A 24,060-nucleotide genomic window follows, 5' to 3' on the forward strand; every position below is an offset into this window, starting at 1 on the left:
GCAAAGACTTTAACAGTGGCAGACAGACATATTTTTTAGCTTAAGGACTGTACACATATATTTACATTAACATAAAGTATCTATGTATATCATAAAGTATATGTTACATTACATTAACATTAACAGTTTTGTAGCAGAAATATATCGATGACAGTAATGAAGAGTTCAACAGCGGAATAACAGTTCTAGACGAGCACTGAAGTGTGGACACGATTATGCATAAATGTACCCTCCGATATGTAAACCAATTAAAACATCGATAAATTACTCCCTTTCATTCTTTTTCGATTGAACGGTCTGTGCGGATGCATTTTTTCCCGGTCTGCTTATGTTAAATTAAAAACAAATTTTAAAATACAATTCAACTTTCTTGCGTTTTTGCGATATTAAATATTATAAGAAAAAAAGAGCGTTTTGTAAATCAAGATCCAAAGTAAAAAAAAATAAAAATGATCGCCAACTTTGAAATTGCCGACAACAAATCTGACAGCAAGTAAGTATTTTCCATATTTTTCTGAAGTGGTGCATTGTGCGTATGCATGTACATACATACAAGAACCTTAAGCGAAGTCCTACTGCCTGCGTGCATGCATTTATTTTTGTATGTATTCATATTGCTATATTGGGATATTTATGTGTATTTGTGTTTCTTAAGTAAAATGCGATCTTATTTTAATCGATAGCGGCTTAAATATATGCAAGTATTTATGTATGCATGCAATATTTGTATGTGTAATACATATGTATATATGCCTGTTTTGTATATACATGCATATATGTAGATAAATATATATGCATGAATGTATGTATGGGCGTATATTCTTTGTGCAGATTGGAAACGAGTCTTACGATCACAATATTTCCACTTAAACAAAGAAGCTTGTTCTTTCGCTTGGTTTTTTGTCTTAAACTTTGGTATATACATGTATATATGTACAAACGGACATTTTTTTTTCACTTCACATTGGCAACCACTAATTTTTTTGTTTACGCTGAAACCCAAAGCAGGAAAGTATACACCCTTGGCAACCCACTCATACATATGTACATCTGTCGCGTCCGGTTAGTACTCGACCCCTCCCTGATATATTTATTTTTCAGAACAGTAAGCTTCAGGTTGACAAATATTAAATATCCTTTCAGAAATATCGAAAATGTATGATGTCATTTTCTGAGCTTATCTAAATCAAAAGGTTTTACATAAAATTTTCACCGATCATTATTGGGTGCAGTTGAGCTTAGTTTAACTACAAAAAGAAAATTTAATTAGACTAAGCGAACGCTCCAAAATGACGGACATGGGCAGCAACCCTTACAAATTCTCGGGTAACTACCCGGCAAGTACCTTGTCCAATCTACTTCCACATTACCAGAGCTAATTTTCTATTTATTATATACCTGTATGTAAAGCTAAAAGTGCATGTGTTATGCTGATTTTATACTTAGCGTGTATCTATCACACATGTATTTACTTGGCTTGTTTAAGTATTAGTGGTACGAGAAGTCACGCGACTTTATAGTTATACCTAGCCGGCCGCCAATGTGCAACCAGCAGTAAAGTGCATTGAACTTTACTTATGTCTAAAGTTCAGGCTAGGGCTTGCGTGCTGTTGTTGCTTTGCCGTCTAACAACTGTATATTTTTATTGCCTTGCCTTACTCCTTAATTGAGATTCTTGAACAAAGCGACGGACACAGAGAGAGAGAGAGAAAGAGAACGAGAAAAAAGAGTATAGGAAAATAAATGATTGCTAATATCAGAACGTCTAGATTCGTTTCAAGCAAGTGGTATTAACAAATAACGAAAATAGTAATTATTTATTTATGTTAGTTATTCACGGATCGATAAATGGCTTTTGGTGTTGCTCGATTCATTCGAAAAATCGACGAGTGTCGAATTCATCATGTTATATAACAAAAGGAACTTGAACCTAAGATATGTGACATTTTACTTATTACTTATACTTATGTTTACGACAAGTTATATGAAGACACAATCAAGGGGTATTTGAATTTCGCCTTAAAAATTGATTTCATGAAAATGTTAGTGACGATCCCTAATTGCCGAAATAGTATAAAGATATGTTGTATTAATGAATTGAATCGCAATCTCAATTATGTCCTTACTTGGTGTCAGTTCCACTGCGTTAATTTATTTATTGATGTTTGTTTAAAAGTACGTACGCTTGGTTGAGCATGTCTTCCACACAGATGCGACTTGGAGGTCGTGGGACATCCGCCTTACTATATATATTAAGGCAATTACTTTGAAACATATCTAAAAATTACTGTGTCTAATTGGTGCAACCATATGAGCATTCATTAATTTAGATTAATTCGAAATACACGATTATTATATCTATAAATTATACCCGTCGTAAATAAGGCTTTTGACTCGTCTTTTGATATACTTTATAGGGTCGGACGCGCTATGAATTACACATTTAGTGATAAAATAATTCTACTCTAAATAAGTATAACAAGAGTCGGAAATGCTCGGATAGGAGATACTCTGAACTCAGCGTCATGCTGCTGCTTCATATATTCTAGGTTCCATATATACATAAATAAATACACTCACACACGCTGTGCTTCTTTCCCTGGCAGCACGCTATGTAAAATGGGTCCATAATAAAATTAGGTGTTTATTATCCGATCCTTATGAACACTATGGCAGACGAAAATGGCCAGATCGGCTAGGCTATTGATGCTGACTTAGAATATATATATACTTTACCAGGTCTTCATATATAGAGTTTCGATGTCAGCAGAATTTTTCTTATATGTTAGGAGTGTACTGAGGCTCGTAATTGGTCAGTAAGGTTAAGATATGTTGATAACCTTAAGTTTTGTATTCAAAAATTGTTTCGACAGTTCTATCGTTAACTGTCTGGGGCACCTGTGTACTATATTTACTACCTGCCAAAAATATGTCTTCTCAATATATTTAGCTTTAGGACTAAGAGACTAAATTTCTTGGTATACATTTTATGTTTTTGTTAAAAAGATTTTGCAAAGATACAAATACACTAGGAAATACCTTGTATTCAGTGCCGATTACACTGTTCTTTTGCACAACGGCTGTGCTTCTTATGTGTGTTTGTTTCTATTTTGTTATGAAGACTTCCAAATAAACTGATGTTTGGAATCCTACAAAATTATTTGTATTTGTAAGACGATGCCTGTCTAACGTGTTTATCGCTGATTGACTGAGGTTAGTCATTTCATGCATTGTGCTTATGTTTTTATGCTTACCTAATTTGAAATTTTCTGGGAAAGAAAAACTTTTTTGAACGGCTTAAGAGGTGCGCAAAAATGATTAGTGCATCATTATACTAAACAACAGTTTTGCGCGATATGCTGCATTAAACGCGCAAATAGTGTAACAAATTCTATTTAAGATTTGCACACTTCGCAACTTAAATTGCCTTTCACTTTCAGTTAATAAACAACAAATTTTAAGTTGGGCCGCATAATTAAATTGTCTGGTATATTTACTCTAGAGTCTAGACCCCTTTCCCATTTTTTTGTGGTTGCCTAAAAAAATTGTCAACAAAAATTAAAGTGATACAGAAAAAAACAAAAAAAATATTCACTTGCCGAAAGAAAAGATGCAACGTTTAAATACAATAAAAATTAGAAAGTTGTAAGAGTTTGACCGTGGAGAGTGGACGACTACAATATTTCCTTTAGCCAGATCCAGTACAGGCAATGTTAGCGGCGATTCTTCCCCCTTACCCCGCACTTAATATTTTATAAAACAATTTCTTCATTTTAGTAAGATTTTTAATTTATAAGGCAAAAATAGGAAATTTAAGATATATAGAATATACATATACTCTTAACTTTAATTGCTACAAGAGGCCGTTCTGCCTTTATTTTTTTTCATGTCAAGCTGTCGAAAATTGATTTTTCATTTTATATATACGATTCGGGCTAACCCTAATAGGGTAACACTGCAAAGTTTTTCAATTATAAAATGGGCTGCCTTGACAAACTGTATGCCCATATGTTTCAAAGAAATATTTACTTAATTGAACATCAAATTCAAAAGCGTTCAATTGTTTAATTTAAGTTTCATTATAATCTTAAACACCCATTTCCAATTTATTTTTCTACAATAATAGTAACTTTTTAATGAACTTAATTGAAAATCTTATGTGTAAGCCAAAACTTTGCCCTTGCCTTAATTCAAGCGTAATTGTTATTTATAACTATTTCTTAATTTTTTATGAATATATGTGTAAGCTTGGGTTTTAATAGGTTTCAAAAAGATATCTTAGACTTTTGGCCCATCGGCACTCGGTACACGAAGTGAAATGCCTGCCACTGCTCGTATAACCGCAATTTGTTCACCAATTTGGCCATTAGACTCCTAATGACCTCTAAATATCGAGCCAAAAATACTGCTGCCCTAAATTGCAAAAATCGATATTTCCTAGTAACAGTTTATTTTTAAGCTGCTTAGAGTATTTCGCTGCCGGCTTCACCCGACTGGTACGTTGGTATTCAGCACGCGTCAAATGATTAAATATTTTAATACACTATCAAAGCCTTCGGTTATTTATTTCGTACACGTGTGTACCAACACAATATGTTGTGTATCTTTTACTCGCGTACTTTCAAAAAAGGAAATGGTCAAAATCGTCTGTCAGTGAGTTGATTTAGAAACCTTTGGCAAGCCTAGTTTTTTAGTTTAAATTATGTTTGCACACTTGGGTAATTACCCATTTAATCTCTGGCCTTAAGCGGTTGGTCAGGCAGTGAAAAGTATAAACCTTCTCTATGTACTAAACACGCGTGGAAAATATTCACCTAAAAGTGAGTAAATCAAAAGCAGCAAGCAAAAGCATATAAAAGAAATGGAGTTGCTGAAGCTATAATTAAAATAGACAGTTCAAAAAGAAAAGTTGTCTACGTTGTTGAAAAGGCGTTTAAATGGCTTTGCTTTATACCATGCACTCACAAATGTTATAATAATTAGGTATGTAAAAAAGCTGTACGATATATATAACAGCAAAAGAAGCATCTATGTTTTTGAAATAAATAAATTTATATATACATCTAACTTGTTTGTAGGACGACAAAAAGATAAGCATAAAAAATGCATGTATATTTCAAAAGTACCACATTTTGTTCATCGACTCCATAAAATATATATATTCTGCCTTTTTCTTTTATTATATCGATAAATATAACTTTTGAATCAAACTTTTTTTTTTTTAGCATATGATTAGAGCTAGTTCACTTTGTGGCTACTATAAAAACTCATATTTAATGGTAGAGCCTTGGGATTTGGTATTTATTATTGACCTACCATAAAGATCGGCTATAAGTACCGCAGTTAACAACTAATCCATTTCCCATACAAAGTGTGGCGCAAAAGAAAGAAGTAGCTTAGCCGCTGCATGAAGTGCACACCTATATCGAAAATATAGATAACAATAACAATATCTATATATATATGTATGGGTATTTTTGCACTGCTTGCGACGGCATCTTGGCGCTGGGTTCATGACGTCTACCAATAAAGCACTCCCGATTTGTTATTCCATCATCTCCACCAAAAACTAGTAACAACTACTTATATTGTTTTAATTCAGGTAAAACACATTTTTCTTATTGACTGTCATGTTTACAATCTGACAACGCCCTAAGTGTCCAAGAATGTTGCATAGGCGTCCTAAATCAGGTTTATTTTACGTTTGTAATAGACATAACAACCATTTTTAACAGAGTATGTTCATATGTATGTTGCTTTGGATTCGACTTACATGACCCGACAAGAGTATACCATACAATTGGGTAAATCATTGCAGACAGGCACATCGAAGAGCAGACATCTTTTAAAGGCAACCATCTATTTTTAACCTAGTCCAGTGGGTTGTTGCAATGTGGGCAAGAGAACTGCGCATAGGCGTTATACTCCATTGGTGCTATTTGTATTCATAGCCCTTCCCATTGTCAAAGCATGTGCAGAACTCCTAAGTTATACTAAATGCGTGACATAAAACAATATGGCTTCATAAAGTATAAAAAAAAACTTGAACATACGCCAGAACTTATTTACTTCCCGTGTTGCATAAAAATGTGTGCCAAATGCGCTAAGAGAACGAGGAGCTTACAACTTCTTAAATTGAGTTTATTTTTGGATGCAGCCAATTAAAAGTTGACTTTAAAATTTATTTGCCACCAGTGCATCAAGTTTCTCCTTGAGATGATGATGATGAAAGTGATTTACTCTATTCACGCTACAACCAAATACAACATGCAACTTGGTGCACATTGCTTTCTGGTTCGTCTGTCAGTTTTGATATTTTTTAATTTTTGAGAAGTAGACTTCGCTTCTAATAGACAGGCTCTAACGGTACCACTGAAAAGCTACACCAAGATAAACAAGATGCACTAGACCGTAACTACTTTGTACATTGGTAGAGCATGAAAGAGCGTTTATTTTCGCCGTGACGAAGATTAAATACGCTTGAATATAAATGTTGGTAGCTTCTTATTTTAATCATGTTGGAGTGTATATTGTTGTTATTAAATCAAAAAACATAGGTCGTGTGAAATATCTTCTGTTAGAAACGTGATGAGTCAAAAAATCGGCTGCCTTTCGCCAAATTTATATGTCACCGTAGATGTCAATAAGAGAGATTGGTTGATTGTCAAAAAGCAAAACAAAGCACTGGGTAGAGAGACCTTCACTGTTTTGACCCGTCACTTCTCATATAAAAGAAAAGCGTTGAGCGTAGCCAGACTTGAATGCATTTTTATTCTCTAACGTCTTACTACTGCCAATGGTATCATGACGCACAGTGTTTCAGTCGAGGAATAACCAAACATCGACAAAAGGAAAAATATAAATAATAAATATTAGATGTAACTGGTAACATAGGGCTTTATGAAATCTTACCCTCGATGTTAATGACTAGGTTAGTTTGTAATAATTTTTACATATAACTGGTATCATCATAAGGCTTTATAACACTTATCCTCGTTGTAAATGACTAGGTCACTAAGAAATCTTTCTAGCGAAGGCGACATTGGATACAATATACCTCTTAAATAATAAATACAACACTTTAATTATTATTTTACACCTCAGGTATACAAATTATTTACATGCTTATTTTATACTTACTTCGCTGCAGTCGAGTCAAATTTGAGCAGAATTTCAAAGATAAACTTGGGAGCGCGAGAGCATATTTTAACTTTAATCAGCTGTAGTTTGTTTTAAATTTTGACGTTGTGTCTAGTTCCAACACGACGGCTCGAACATAACTCATGTTGAGTATACACGAATGCACGTGTATTTGGGCACAAACAAAACGAAGTGCGCTCTCTCCCTTTCTCTCTCTCTCTCTCTCTGAGCGAGTTTGTGCTTACTTACTCGTTGTTTTTTGGATCGATAAGACTTCTCGCCGTTCGTGTAGCTGCCGCTGGTGGAAATAAATGCTTTTCACTTTTCCCAATGCACTCCAGTCATCAGCTTCATATTGAAGTGGTCACAACGTCAGCTAACGCAAAATCACACGAATACGTATACATAAATGGAAATTGAAAAGCACTTAGCTTTCATTCTTTGCAATTTGTTTTAAAGAAAAGCACTAAGAAATACGAATCATATCAATTATATTTAAAAAACGAATATATTGTGAACAAATTAAATAAATAACAATTAAAAGTGAGATTAAGGTCGGTTACTTTGTACGTGTTTTCTGTTCATAAATATACAAAATAAGGCTAGACATATGAAAATTTGCAAATTGTTTTTCAAATGTGAGCAGACAGTAATTTTTTCTACTAATATAAAATTAGGACTACTTGCATCTGTGCCTGCACCACACATATTTATTGATTTTTTAACATGCGCACAGCATCCGTTGCAAGCACTGCTGCAGCATGCAGCATGAGTCATCAACGCTTTGCAGGTTCCTTAACACCGTTTTTCAACTCATAAGAGAGTGAATTTGCAAATTTTCTTGCTATTCCTTTTAAAACACTTATTGTTTTCGTGTCTAGGTTTTTTTTAATATAAATAATTAAATAAATTCAAAGCGATAACCCACATAAAATAAAACCTTATAGCATGGCTACTTATGCTGCCTTCAAACATGTTGAGCTTTACAATGTCGGCAAAGCAAAAAAGAGGTAAGTTTAAAATTAAAAATAAATATCCCCAAATTCGAAGTTATTCATAAACAATGTACATATTTTTATGCGACTGTGTGCATAGACATATGCAGTTCTGTCGTGCAGTAATTTATCGTACATTCACCCTAGCTTTCCCTCACATGTGTGCATTATTTAAAGTGCTGGTTTCTCCACCGCATGTGCTTGCTGCCAAGAACATTTTTATCGGGTCCCTACTGCTGGCTTGAAGACTTATCAGTTCATTGATTTTTCGATTTGCTTTTCCAATCCCTGCTTACTTTTTGCATGCAAATGCTTGCTGGCTTACCCCAAGCAGCAGGCACTGCCTCATTTTCGACCATTTCCCTAACGACACGTCGACGTGGTCTCTTTAGCCTACAGAAAAAAATATAAAAGCGAACAAGAAAATCTCTAGTGAAAGGTGCTCAACTTGGACATAGCATGAAGCCTATTGTATACTCTTTTATCGCTTACTTTCGCCCTCATACTTAATAAAAGTCGTTCATACCTGCTCTAAGCTGTTATTATTCTGGGAATAGAATACCTTCCAAAAGAAAATGCAGCTTTATTAATTTGTATGTTTGAAGTGGGGATATTAATATCTATATATATTTTATCTATTTTTACGCGTATGGCATAGAAATGTAAAAATTATAATTGTTCTGTGTTATGAATATGATGTACATTGACATTTTTATATATTGAAGTCGTAGGTTTCCTTAACGGTCATACCTAAACACGACTCTGTGAACTGTCGTGACTATTCAAGTCCAAAATAAATATTGTATATGCCTATCTTCCAGTTATCAATATACATGACAATCAATATTTGTTATTTAAGCGGCGAAAATCGTTACAATGAAATTTTTATGGCATTGTTTATTTTTAGCCATAATGCGATTGACTCCCAAAAATGATTATTGAAAATGAAAAATATATTTAATATGAAACTCGAGGCCATCAAATATTGCTATAGCTGTAATCTCTTAATTCCACCAAAGTTGATAAACTGATTATGATAATGTTTATGCTGAATGTATACACAAATTTATAAAAATAATTTTATGCCCTGCACTCATTGAAAATTGGTTATTAGCGTATAATCATGAGCAATTATTATTTACAAAGAAAACAAATAAGAGTGCCGACTAGGAGATAACCCGAACTCCCCTACGCTAAGCTGTCATTACAAAAATTCTAGCTGTCTCCTCTCATGCATTCATTAAACCACACACACTTAAGCACGTACGCCGCTTGCTGTGCAGTGGCTGTGCTTCTTCTCTTTCCTTATCCGCACTACCAAAAATGCATCTGGATTAACTTCGGTGATGATAGATCAAAATTTATGAAATATTTCAGTGCTTCACTATGTCACCCAGATGTGTGCTCATATATACCAAAGCATATTGCTCTAGATTTAAAAATGATATTTATTGAATTAGTGGGGGAAGAAGCAAGTATCAAATGAAATAATCATAATCTGCATATTTTATTTGACCTGCTATCAGTACTGATATTTATTTTTTTGTGCAAGTGTCCGTCTGTCGATGGAGACACTTTTTTACCATCTGATCGGTCTGAAACTCATTCTCAAATATCTTTGTTTAATTTCACTCTTTTCGCAAATTTGGCGGATATTTGCAGTTCTATTGTTTACCATCGGATCTGCATCAAACTAATTTTCAATAATTTTTTTGAACACTTATTTAATACATTTTTAGTTTTTAATGAACGATAGCAGACAACTTTCCTTCCAACTTTAGGTTCTCTATTTGATGGACTTTAAACTTATTTTCAGATGTTGAGTTCAAAATATTACGGCTTGATTTAAATAGTCTACGGACTACTGTGTGAGCAAGTTATATCTAAAACTTGAAGCAAAAAACATACAACGGGCAATGCCGGGAAATATCTGCAATTTATAAAAATTCAAATACTTAACTTAAAATATAGAATTTTTTAATTAATTTTAATAAATCAAAGTCTCCTCAATTATTTTAGCAGTCTATATATAAATATGTAAGCATGCATACATATATTTATTATTTTAGTGTGTCAAAAAATATCTACATATAGGTATAGTTGCTATGTCAACAGTATTTATGTACCTATTTAGGACAAACTGGGAAAGTACAAATACAATCATTACTTTCAAGAAATCTTTGGGCTCAAAAACCTCATGATAACGTATTGGTATTCCATTTATATACAGCTTTATGAATATATTTATATGGGTCAGAATACACTGTCACATTAAAGCCGCGTAACAGAATTTATGTGTTGCGCATTCTGATACTAATTTGGTACCTTTAGTACCTGTCGGAGACAGTTACTTGCCATATATACTCTGATGTTTGGTCGATTTTCGTTAAATTACCTTATATTCAGGCACGTATATACATGTTTGTTATTATGGGTAGCTATATGTATGCTTAATATATACAAAGGCTTATCAAAAGGATTTGATGGGGTACACATTTCTCTGCAAAATACTTATACCTAGACAAGGATATAAAGATTAAGAGTGGTCTAGTCGGACCGACTTGGGGATATTTTGAACCTTCTTCTATCAGTACCAAATGCTTTAAACTTTTATTTATCTATTTAATAGGTGGGATATACAGCATAATTAAAAATAAATTTCAAATTCGTACTAGGAGGCCCTACGAATATATATATACTCTCATTCTGCCTGTTACATACACTTGCACAAAACCAATATACCATGTTTAGTCATCTCAATGTGTTCAGGGTATCAAAACTATACACAAACACTATAGCCAGACATACCGATCTTCACGCATATGCACAAAATTGTTAAGTGGTTCCAACGTGGTGCGGCAACTTTTCTTTTTCTCTTTGCGCCCATATACTTTCTTTGCATCCAATCGATAATTATTGATCAAGCGAAAAAAACACTATCGGTAATTGACAATCTTGCAGTTGTGTACCCGTCCAATATATCTGTGACTTGCCAGATTCTCTGCAAGGTAAGTAATTAATTGATACTCTTCCATTTTATCACAAATTGTGTTTCGCATTGAAGAAGACATTTATAATCCGAAAAATATTAGTATATTATTGATCTGTGTTAACAGGCGAATCGATATTTCTGTCAGGAATTTCTGTCTGTCTGTTTCTATGGAAACTAGTTATCTCAGCCTCCAAACTTTTATAACAAGTTATATATAGCCTCAATAAATAATGCAATACGAATCAATATTGTATTACAATTTCCAATAGAAAATAATGAAAAAATATTCGTAATAACAATAAAAAAATTGTATTGTATACTTGCCATATGTCTGGAAGTGTATTTAAACTTCGTTCCCTCGAAACTATGCCTTTTCATTTTGTTTTCAAATTGATGGCACACTGATTAATTCCTACAACATAAAGGAAATTTCCAAACATTCGAAATGCTTGCGCCAATCCATCAAAAAAATCAGCATCGGATACCAGCAGCATCGAGCAGCTCCAACTCCGCTTGAATGCACAGCTGCCGAAGCGCAGGGAAAGTATTGCAGCGTGGCCCATCAACCAAGTCATCTAACCGTCAGTTATTGTTTTGTAGCATGTCAAGCAATTATAATGGATACGTCTAATCAACGTTTTAGGGAAATCAACATAACCATACAACAATAACAAAAAACAGCAATCGCACTCAATTTTCGTGCTGCAGTTAAATTTTCATTATGTTTTTGTTTGCGGTTGCACGCGCTTCTGCGGGACACGTTTGAAATGAAACAAAGCAGCTGCTGTAATGCCAACAATAACGGATTGTTGCGCTCGAACAGATCACTGCAACCAATTCAGAGCAACCCAAACTCAATAAAAACAACAAATGAACTCGATGAACAATTACTCGCATACTTGTATGTTACAGACGAATGCACTCAAACTCTTTATTCATTATTTTTATACTCTGTACCAAGGCGAATAAGAGTAAATTGGTTTTGTGCAATATCCGTGTGTCGAGTGCTTCCGTCTGTCAAGTTTTTATTAATATTTTTTTTTCAAACCTTAAAAAAAATATATGGAAAAATGCATTTTCATTTGTTTTATGTCTTGAAGGGACACACTTTTCATAACCATCTGACCTTAATGGCATGCGGTTAGCCACTATGTGAAGTTTAAGCCAACTCATAATAATTAATTTCAATTAATCAATTTATACATATATACGCTTAAAATCGCGATGAGCCATGTAGAAATTTAGCTCCCATAGAGTGTGTCTATGAGATTTTATAGCTTTGAAGCGGGTATTATAATTTTGTCATGAAATATGTGTTTTTATTCAAACTAGTCCTAGTCTCTAGTCCTACTCTCTTACTCTGAACCCATTGAAAATGGGTTAAAAGAGTATTATGTATTTGTGCAAATGTATGTAACAGGCAGAAGGAAGCATCTCCGACCCCATAAAGTATATATATTCTTGATCAGCATCAACAGCCGAGTCGATCTAGCCATGTCCGTCTGTCTGTACGTTCGTCCGTCCGTCTGTCCATATGTCCGTGTGTATGAACGCAAGGATCTCAGGACTTATAAGAGCTAGAGACTTGAAGGTGCTCCTAGTACCCGCGCAGATCGAGTTTGTTTTCGATATTCGATAACTTGCCCCGTTTCCAAGTAATCGATAAAAATCTATATCGAAATCCTGTTTTTTTTTTTTAGCAATTTTGTAAATAATAAGAGCTAAAATCACCAAACTTGACATGTAGCTTCTAGAATAGTATATATATATCAAGTATCTTTCATTTTATACCTATCGCCTGTTGGAAGAAGAGGGTTCAGGGTATCCCCTAGTCGGGAGCTCCCGACTAGAACCTCTTACTTGTTTTTATAGTTATCCTCATAAAGATTTGCATAGGCTGCAGACACTACATACATTGGAACCAGCCGGGTTACAACAGTATATATACATATATATAGCTGCGATAGGAATGATGGGCCAAAAAATTAAAGTCTTGCATACAAAATTTTTGTGTTTTTCAAAATATATTTACAAAATTCGACATTTATTAGTATTAATGTGCCCCTTATATATAAGCAATATCTTATATCGGTATAGATGCCAATAAACGGTTGTATAAACAACTTTTTGTTATTTAAGATATCTTAACAAAACTCGGAATTTAGTAGTTTCACTACGCTCCTTACATATGCGCAAATTCTTACCAATATCGGACTACTATATTATATAGCTATAGATAGTTTCACCAAACGCATCTTTTGCCTAAAAAACTCTTACCTAATCCCCACTGCCCTATACATTTGGCGTTCTCTGTATGCAGACATTTTTTTATTTTTATTATTATTCCAGCCCACTGCTATCTCTTAGGGTGGGTAAAGACTGAAATATACAATCTTTTATTAAGTGGTAACAAGTTTAAATCTGATCGGACGATAACAAATTTTTCGGTATTACTAAATTTTTTTTATATGTCTTTCAAAAGTGAGATTTAGCGAAAATTTTTTTAGTTTAAATTCAGATTTAAATAAATTTAAAATAAAACCATAACAAATTCTTTTTGAAAACAGTAATAAGAGATTTACAGACACGAACTCTTTCGACCCCCACAATTTGTGCTCGATTACGTAGTCGATTGATTTCATAGGCTACGCCTTCATAACAACAACCTAGTAGCAGTTGGTCTGCTGGACAACAGCAACACCACAAAAAGATTCAAGAGAGTGCACCCGCTGTATCTTCCAATGGACCAGATCACTTCATCTAATTACACCCGCACCCACCACACATTATTTACAATGAGAAATAACTACAAATGAAACACACCCAGTCAAGTACCCTTCAAAAAATTTAATAATTGTCAACGCAAGACAGATTTCAAATAAAATGGTTATCATGCCAAAAAAATAAATATTTTCAACACTTTTGTAATTGTTCAGCTATTTTCATAAGCACTCGAAAAAAAACAAATTGTCGGCAAGGGACAAAATTTATACTGCATGAGGAGCAGTTGCTCCCATATAAAGACGAAAGAAACACCTGAAATCGCTAAAAAGGAGTAAGTAAATCATTGACGAAACTGTCACTTTTACTTTAAGCGACCACAAAACAACTTTTACCCGTGAGGTTTTGCATAAAAAGCGTTCAACGTTTTCTTTGCAATTGACTAAACACATTTTAAGCCTTGTCTCCAATAAACTAGGTAAAAGTTCCAGGCGGGCATTGAATGTCTCCCAGAGCAAGTTTAGCTCAGTTCGTTTGGTGATGGCATATGAATCATCACCACCGCGAATACCTACCGGTTAAGTTTTTTTTTTCACACATTCTTTGGTTACTGAAAAAAGTTTATTTCAGATTTGCCCCTGAGCTGCACATTGCAAAAATGAAAGGATTTTTGAAAGTAAACAGCGAAATTGCACTTACATTTCATGCTGCTCGGCTTTATGACTCTAAATATAAAAATTATGTAGAAAGAATTAATATAATTTTTCATTGTCTATATATATCTTTTCTATATTAACTAACATTGAGAAAATGGTACAGTTAGCATACGCCGGAAAAAAACTTCTTTTGTAAACAAGCATTTAAACATATCTATATGCTATATAGAAGGCCGATATTGATATGATTTCATTGTTAATGGTTGGCACGTGGTCTATCAAGAAAGAACATGGCCGTAGGGCCACTTTGGCACGATTTTTCTCATTGGAGATGTGCTGGACAATGTGACCAGCCTTGCTTAAACAGCTATTAATAATATGGAAGGCAGATTTGTGATAGCATTAGTGTGTAACTCTACCTTCTGTTGCTAAAGTAAGCATTCAAGATTTATATAATTGTTTTCGTTGATCACCAAGACGGACTTGGTCATCTCGGCCGGCTATAAATGTGTACCCAGCATTTCCTACAACGCGCGACTTGTCAGCGCCTTCCATCTCGTGGTTGGCGTAAAACGTTACGGTGTGGAGGCAGAGAGGAAAGAGTAAATACAGAGACTAAAAATAAACCATACTGTGGATCAGCGGGATAGCAGATATAAACTAAATCGCGTAAAGATACGCAAATAGAAATACCTTTACCTGGAATAATGCGTACACCTTTGCAACTTTCGTTATTACTTAACCGAACATACCTATCATGTGCCTACTCATGCTTTATATATTTTTGCAATAACCGTAACTCATCTGTTTATTCTGTCTCACATTTATTAAAAGAAATTTTTCAACTCTTCTTCTTTTTAGGGTATTGAGGGCACCTGGCGGAGTCTCAAGCGACATTTTTGGAGCTAATATGCCTCAAACTCCGCGGAACGTCAAAAACCTTATGCCCTCAAATATATTCTCAGCTGAAAAAGATGTCGCCACGAAGAACAACGGTAAGTTATACTATTTAAATAGTCCAAGTGTCTTTAAAGATATATAGGATTCCTTTCGCTTTTTAAGAAATTTTCTTGTTTAATATTTATTTACTACATTACATTACTAAGAGAACTGTCTTAATTAGGTTAATCTATTTACTGACTGTTTCATTGCGTCGGTTAGCTAATGCATATATCTAAAATTTAAAAGCTACCAAGTTGAATTTAGGCAGAAGATTCCTTTTATGACGAACAAAAAGCTGGTGGCCAAACGCTGACAAAGTATAAAACACCACTCAAATTATCCCAGAAATCAAGTTTTAATGCTCCCACCCCTCCCATGGTGAAAAAGTATATAGGCTTTCTGCAATGTTCGTCCGTCTGTCTGAAACTGGACACTGACAGTTGGATTATATTTATATTCGTATATTAACATAAGATCCGTTGCACCAGACTGCAACATTCATTTATTTTTAATTTAGATATATAGAATTTTAAACCCGTTGTTGAATAAAAAACAGTTCATCGAAAATATTATCCGAGCTTTAATTTTAACTTAGTTTGGCTTAACTCTTTTTTTCCTTAATTAAGTTGCAAAATAAAGTGCTCAATTTAAAAATATTAAAATATCCATTACGCTATCATTATTAGCAATGGTAACTTTTGTGAACTTACGCTTAGGCAGAAAGAAGAATCTCCGACCCCACCTCCTGCTTAGAAAGACGAGCAGAGTCAATTTAGCCTTATTCGAACCTTATCTGCGAACATCTTATTGTATATTATCTATATTTAATTATAAGAGGTTCAAAGGTACTTTCTCAAAAAAATTTCATCAAAGTCTTTTTAAGGTTCTAAGAGCGATATTTACAAATACTATTACTATTGAAAATGTAAACATACACACTTTAGAAAGGGGGCGTATATTAGAACAAAATATGTGGGAAACGGTATTATAAAAATATTTTAAAACCTTTGTTTTCTCAATATAAAATTGGTACCATCTGTTGTTTTCTCCAACATTTTCTGAACACTATAGCGATACACCCAAATTTGCTATTGAGAGCTGTTTTTATCGACTGTTTCTCGTTTTCCTTTTTCTCTCTTTCTTTTCCTATTTATCTTTCCAGTACGGCAAGGAGCTCACAGATTCTACTTTATGGGTACATAAAAAACATAAAGTTCCCGATTTAACAAACCATATATTTCTTTTAAGTCTGTTAATGATTTGTCGTTTAATAATTCAATTCTGCAATATATTCCAATTGGTTGTGAACATTTGTCACAATTACAAAGTTTTCCCTTTTTAAGCTCACCTTAATCTCTAGCACGGTGCTAATACACTACATATATACACCTTCTATGCACGGCAGGCACAGATTGATCTTCACAAAATTGGAAAGAAGTCTAGCATAAGCCCAAACTGCAAAATTAACTAATCCTGAAATGTGTTATTTATAACCAAATTACCAATGTTGGCGCATTATATGGTCTTTAAGATCGAATTGCTTATTCAAATGGGCACGCGAACATGCATGTTATTAGTAACGTGCGCTTCATGTTTCGATCTACATGATATCATTAATATCAACTGAATTGAAAAAAATACATGTCAATAAAAATAAAATTAATAATTAAATCCAAAGTTTTCAGACACTTTCTAGTTACTATTTTATTCTTATAATTACCATTTTATTAGTTTTTTACGCATCGTTGTAGTTATAAATTTACAATATTTTGAATAACTCCTTGTTCCTTTTTGTTTTGGTGTGTAACTAAAAAAATGAAACGATTTTAATTTTAAATTCAAAATCTACAAAACAGGCGATGCACCACGTCGAGGCCAAAAGCCCGTTGACTCTTACTCACGCTTATTTGGAGAACCGACTCGTCCCTTTACTCCTGGCAAGAATCACATGAAAAGCAACATATTGAATGTTGGACAGAATCCCAACACCGCTCAATTAATTTCCAATAGCAAGGGAAATTATAACGGAAAAAGTGGTTCGGTATCATCAGCGTCATCTTCGGTTTCTTCTTCGACTGAGAATCTAAAAATTAACGGAGGTATAAGATCAGGTAAAATATGATTTTTTATACAATTTAATTTCTCGTATGCTACTTAAAGATCTGGTTATTTCATTACACTTTGTAAAAAAAAAAACCTGAAAAAAACATATTGTTTTTGTACAATGCTAGTTTTGCTGTCTGCCCGTCTATATGTGCCATTATTCCCCTTTATTGAAGCTAGAGTCTTGAAACTCGTAATATCTATGTCTGTATAAGGCACTTTTAACATGTTGGATGAAAATATTTACTTCCCTTTTAAAATGCAGCTAACTTAAGCACTAATGTCAATTAATTCTTTGTACTTTTTGATTTACATCACTATAGAAGGAAATCCCGTTACTGGTGAGGGCTACAAACCTGGTGCAACTGACTACATACAGCCAGCTAAAATTGGCAGTAGCCAGGTTATCAACAAGAATCGTGTGCCACCTGGCGGATATTCATCGGGACTCTGGTAATTTAGAATTACAGAGACACCCAACAAAAACGAAATGGTAGATGTGCGCAGCATATGAGCGGATAACAGACAGCCTTGCAAACAAATATATTCACAACAAAATGGAACCCCTACTGTCCACATACGCGAACTAGCCGTAGTGTTTTTAATAATAAGAATCAGCAGAAATGCATCCAAAGCGATCAAACATTATCGACTTTAAACATAGCCACGAATTTCACTGCACAAGATCAGCGTGTAAACATTGTTTCTAATATGAGGAACACAATTGCTCAATGTCGGTCTTATCTGCATAACCAAGGATCATCACACATAAGAAATACAACCAACCATTTTCACTTTATATCAAAATATTAATTTATTTTCAATATTACATATACGTATGTAAAAATTCACTTAAATTTTCTAAACATTGCTTAATTTTACAGCCTAAGCTCATCATACACATATTGTCACAAACTTACATAAAAAGCATTCATAAAATAAAAACAATTACGATATTACTAATATAATACAACTACGATATTAATATATACTTTGTTCAGATCAGTAGGTACAGAAATAAAACATACATTGATTTCTACGCAACATGTACGTGTGTAATATTAATTTTTAGAATAATATTTTTTTTAAACCAACATTTATAATTATAGTTTCCTATAAGTTACTTAGTACACATTGCAACTGGGCCAAGTTGGTATATAGGGATCATACACTAGCTCTCTAACTAAAAATCGAATATTTCCGGATATATTCACGAGAATGTCTTTAGAGACAGCCCACAGTTCCAACCGTAAAGTTCTCCAGTGACCTTCCTGATAACCTCATCGTTGGAAATTTGGCTTACTGCTGGATATTTGACTTCAAAGATTTAATATAAAAGTAAACATAAATGTGTTCCCAATTACCCAGCATTTTATTCAAGCCAGTGATGACAAAACTTGGAGCAACTAGAACGATTAACCCGTTCGATTCAAATGATGTGTCAATTGTCATGTTCAGCTGCGGGTATGCCTGATCAAATATAACAAAAATTTTATTATTAATTAATTAAAATACATTGCAGGTGATGACGTTGTTAACTAAATTGTATATGCTTACATACGAGTTAAAATAATCGGTAAACATAACAGCTGATGATAGAAGAATTCCATCAAAGTAACATTTAATTCTATGAAACATGCATATGTTTCAGCAAGACATTTGGTGTCATGAGATCGCTAAAAGTAGCAGCAGATACCTACATAACAACAACCTAGCAGTTGGCCTGCTGGACAACAACAACACCGCCAGAAGGCACAAAATAGTGCACCCGCTGGATCTTCCAAGAGACCAGATCACTTAATCCAATTATACCCCCCTCCCATCACTCACCAACCCAACCACTTACTAAACACCGTCATTATTTTCAATTGGAAATCAACAAATGAAACACATCCTACTAAGTACCCACGAAAAAATTTTATTATTTTCAAAGTATGATAGATTTTAAATAAAAGGGTTTTCTCATGCCGTTAAAAAAAAAATGAGACAGTATCAGTAACATTCACCAAAATGATCGGAGAGCATGTTATGGATGGATGCATTAACAATTTGTGCTTTTAGTACAGAAACTTCGGGATTAGGATTCATTTAGTAAAAAAAACATGGTCTTACCAAAGACAATATAAGCACTAAGATGAGAAACGCCATACAACAAAATGCTACTATGCAGCTTGATAAAAGCATATTTGAATGTGTTGTTATTCACAGCTCTAGCTTTAGCTCGCAAAGAAATAAATTTTGTTAGTTTTCTAGCGCTGATCATGCATGACCTATCCCAAATTTGTATTCACATATGAATGCATTTTGTGTACTGTATTTTTAAGTCGATGCAAATAATTATATAATTTTCTTAAAATTTATCATTAGTATCTAGGGTAATGTATCATTTAAATAATGCTTGCATTTAATGGATAAGGCAAAAATACTATGCGTCGATCGTAAGTTTAAAACTTTTTTGCTCAATGTACTTCGAAAACGAAGCGACGCAAAGTACCATCGACCAGCTTTGCTGAAGGCAGGCTGGCGACTAACTTCTTTGCTCGTGTCAGCATCAGCAAGCCGCGACTTTGGCATTCGCTCGTGACAATATAATTTATAACATACACGAAATTTGAGTGGCTTTTCATTTTTCAAAATAGGAAAAATAGTAAATAAAAAAATAAAAAAAAGTAATAATGCCAATCGTTAAAAAATAACCAAAATATTTTTCTTCAATAATTGAATGAAAATATCTGAAAATAATAAAACAATACTTCTTGAGATAAAGCGTATCAATTCGAAAACATTATATGTATATAATTAAATCGGAAACATGTCTTAAATTAAAACGGAAGAAAATTTGTTGAGTAACTTCAGGCTACATTACATTAACACTATACAAAAAAAACTTATAAATGCCGAGTTTGGTCAAGATATCTTAAAAAAAAATAAAGTTTTCCATACAAAAAATTAATTTTTGACCAATTGTTTCTATGGCACCTATATGATATAGTGGTCCGATTCAGCCGGTTCGGACATATAAACAGCGTACAACAGAAAGAGGGAACTCTGAAAATTTTCATGACGATAGCTTTAAAACTTAGGGACTGGTTCGCATAGAAACAGGCAGACGGATCTGGCTATATTGATTCGGGTTTTGATACTGATCAAGAATATATATTCCTTAACGGGTCGGAGATGACTCCATCTATGCGTTACACATTTCAAGTCAAAATTATAATACCCACTGCAAAGGCATAAACTCGAACCCATAACCAACCGAGCAACTTTCCACCGCCTATACTCAACAGCCATACGAAAAAGAAAAAAAACAATTGAAATATGAGAACGTACACACAGCACAGAACACAATTGCAATGCTAATGCTGTTTATAGAATGAATGTGTGTGTACATAGAAATTCTTGCAATTTGGGCTGGCTGTCGTATACACGTATAAGCAAGCACATATTTTCTTAAATAACTTCAGTGTTCCGGTTGATAAGATTTTCAGCAGTAGACCGTGTCGTGCTATAAAATATTCATATATTCTCAAAAACACAATTACATTATAGCTGTAAAATGAAATATTCTAGAAGCTCTAAATTTTGAAATTTAAGATATGTATCTGTTTAAAAGGACGGATTTCGCTCTTAATTGCTTGGAAACTGGACAAGTCTTCAATTATCGGAAACAAACTCTCCTATATTTGCATTCGTGTGTGTTTCATAGTTTTGGTTGTATCACACTTAATACAAAACAAGTGAAGGTGCGTAAGTCGAGAGTGTCCTTAGTGTATAACCAGTATAACCAAAAACGAGTAAGAGGTTCTAGTCGGGAGCTCCCGCTTCTTCCAACACCAAATGCAGCTCGCTCTACGCGCTCGTTTGCTTTAGTAATAAAGATAATTTAAAAAAAAAACGTTTCCTTGGCAGCGTTCGAACTCGCAACTAACCAAACTACTTGCCGCCACCTCTAATCAACAGCCACAGCAGGCAAAAAAAAAAAAAATGTCCCTCGGTAGGTCTCGAACTCGCAGCAGACCTCACTACCTGCCGCCGCCTCAGCTGCACAGAAAATAATACAATCGCAATTGCAATGCTGTTGAATGAATTCAAAGAAGACGCACATGAATGTGTGTGTGTACATAAATACAGAAATTCTTGGGCAGCCGAAACGCATTTTCTTTTGTGTTTCTTACCCGATATTGATGTAATTTTCATCAGTAGATCTTATTGTACTTTAAAATATTTTTGTATTCTCACAATTGCATTTAAATTGTGGCTTATATTGGCAGGCAGCATATGCAAATTGGTTTCTTTACTTGATTTATAGGTTTGTGGTGGTAGCGGGGGGTGGTGATGGGTATAAAATAAAAGATACTGATATATATATATACTATTCTAGAAGCAACATATCAAGTTTGGTGACTCTATCTCTTATTGTTTACCCAATTTGCTCAAAAAAACAGTATTTCGATATCGATTTTTATCGATTACTTGGAAACGGGGCAAGTTATCGAATATCGGAAACGAACTCGATCTGCGCGGGCACTAGGAGGACCTACAGCTAAAATTTCCTTCTGTCTGTTACATACATATGCACAAATACATTATACCCTTTTTACCTATTTTTAATGGGTTCAGGGTATATCAAGTAAGAGGTTCTAGTCGGGAGCTCACGACTAGGGGATACCCTGAACCACTAACTATGCAATGCATAGACATGTCGAACAGCGGAATAATCGGATCCCGATAAATCGTCGACGACTGAGCCCCATGGGTGCCCGCGACCATTTTAGTGTGCCCAGATAGAGTACGACTGCTGAGAGTGGCAGCCGAACGTTTAGTATGAAGCCGCATCTCGCTCAGCGCACAACTTCGCTGCGGCTGATTCTATTTCTTAATATATGTATGTTAGTTTTAAAACCTTACAGCCCAAATACATATGCATGTGCAGAGTTTGCCTCGCCCCCACTCATTGCTTTGCGCGCTTGTGCGCATCTCTTTCTCTCTGCATAGCTTCTCAAAATCCCCGAGATCTACAAACATACATATGTTTGTGTTGTGTGGATGTGCGCACAAGTAGATCACGGCGTTTGTCGCGAGCCAGAGATTTTTTCTTCAATTGTGTGCCCTTTGTGCCTGTGGCATACATATTCAAATGCTCTATAATGTATTTCTTCGTCCAGTCAGGCATAATGAGAAAAATCTGATTTATTTATATTTATTAAAAACTTAAATGACCCAAATGAAATATTTATATTATATATTCTAATATTTTTGTTTACTGTGGGGACCTATTTTGCTTTAAATCAAAAAAATTCTAAATCATATTTCTGCAAGGGAAATTCCTCGTCGGCTTGTCGAAAAATGCTAAGAAAAGAACAAAAATTGAGATGTTCATTTGGGCGACGGTGGGCTTGCGGCCGCGTAAGGCACAAATGTGTGAACAGGCAACGAAAGCAGGTGAATGGATGCATGCTGCACATTCCGATCGTAAATTGCCTGCCATAAAACCCTTTAACCCAAAACGTTTACAATGTCAAAAACTACATAAAAAGATCGCTAGCATTTTTTCCATATCAAAGTGCAACGAGCGGCAAGTGCGGTTCACCTGTTTTCGTTGCCTGTTCACACATTTGTGCCTTACGCGGCCGCAAGCCCACCGTCGCCCAAATTTACGCACCCATTGATGAAAATATCTCTGTCTCACGACAAACCCTTGATCGGCTCATTCGCACATATTTGTGTTTGTGTGTTTTTGTCGAGCTCGAAGTTAAGAAATGCCAAAAACTTCAAATCTTGTCAAATTGCATTGGACAGGCAGCCAACCAACACGCACACAAACGCATAAATGCTTCCATCCATATAGAAAAGTGTGAAGGTGTGTGTGCTTGGCAGGCCCAAAAAGTTATTATGCACAGGTACCCTTACCCTTACAACAAGCATGGAAAATAGGAGTTTTGCACATGACGGGGCACTTTAATAATGTCACCCAACTACTTACTCGAAAGAGTGTGCGTGTGCCCAAGCACAAATTGAACATTTTCAATTTTTGTTCTTTTCTTAGCATTTTTCGAGAATTACCCTTGCAGAAATACGATTGTTTTTTTTTTTTTTTAATTTTAAGCAAAATTGGTCCCCACAGTAAACAAAAAAATTAAAATATAATATATAAATATATCATTTATCAGATTCTTCTCATTATGCCTGACTGGACGAAGAAATACATGATAGAGCATTTGAATGTGTGTGCCACAGGCACAAGGGGCACACAATTGAAGAAAAAATCTCTGGCTCGCGACAAACGCCGCGATCTACTTTTGCGCACATCCACACAACACAAACATATGTATGTTTGTAGATCTCGGGGTTTTTGAGAAGCTATGCAGGGAGAAGGAGATGCACACAAGTGCGCAAAGCCATGAGTGAGAGCGAGGCACACTCCCTGCATAGCTTACACACATATGTATGTTTTTGGGATGTAAGGAATTAATAACTAACATACATTTATTATGAAAAGGCATCAGCC

General features: G+C 34.6%; 1 protein-coding gene across 5 annotated transcripts; it reads left to right on the forward strand.

Moving 5' to 3' along the window:
• Positions 1–296: 296 nt before the first annotated feature.
• On the forward strand, positions 297–18,593 carry Jupiter (jupiter). Of its 5 annotated transcripts, none has more exons than XM_064692413.1 (5): positions 297–493; positions 15,366–15,499; positions 16,609–16,641; positions 17,303–17,557; positions 17,873–18,593. In XM_064692413.1, exons 1-5 carry the CDS (start codon positions 450–452, stop codon positions 18,004–18,006), a joined length of 600 nt encoding a protein of 199 aa, XP_064548483.1. In that variant the 5' UTR covers positions 297–449; the 3' UTR covers positions 18,007–18,593. The 5 variants fall into 5 exon arrangements, with proteins under 5 accessions (XP_064548483.1, XP_064548485.1, XP_064548481.1 ...); XM_064692411.1 differs by lacking the exon at positions 297–493 and adding an exon at positions 8,074–8,150; XM_064692412.1 differs by lacking the exon at positions 297–493 and adding an exon at positions 14,031–14,182.
• The last annotated feature ends 5,467 nt before the right edge of the window (positions 18,594–24,060 follow it).

This window comes from Drosophila montana, unplaced genomic scaffold (genome assembly GCF_035044405.1).
Source record: "Drosophila montana isolate Dmon_TW-CO22-7 unplaced genomic scaffold, ASM3504440v1 contig_3595_1, whole genome shotgun sequence".
Taxonomy (NCBI): Eukaryota; Metazoa; Arthropoda; class Insecta; order Diptera; family Drosophilidae; genus Drosophila; species Drosophila montana.

Bases quoted from the DNA above. Each gene is read 5' to 3' on its own strand.
- Jupiter (XM_064692411.1), top strand. From the start codon at position 8,089: ATGGCTACTTATGCTGCCTTCAAACATGTTGAGCTTTACAATGTCGGC. The intron at 8,151-15,365 runs GTAAGTTTAAAA...TCTTCTTTTTAG, and splicing joins GTCGGCAAAGCAAAAAAGAG to GGTATTGAGGGCACCTGGCG. The intron at 16,642-17,302 runs GTACATAAAAAA...TCTACAAAACAG, and splicing joins TCACAGATTCTACTTTATGG to GCGATGCACCACGTCGAGGC.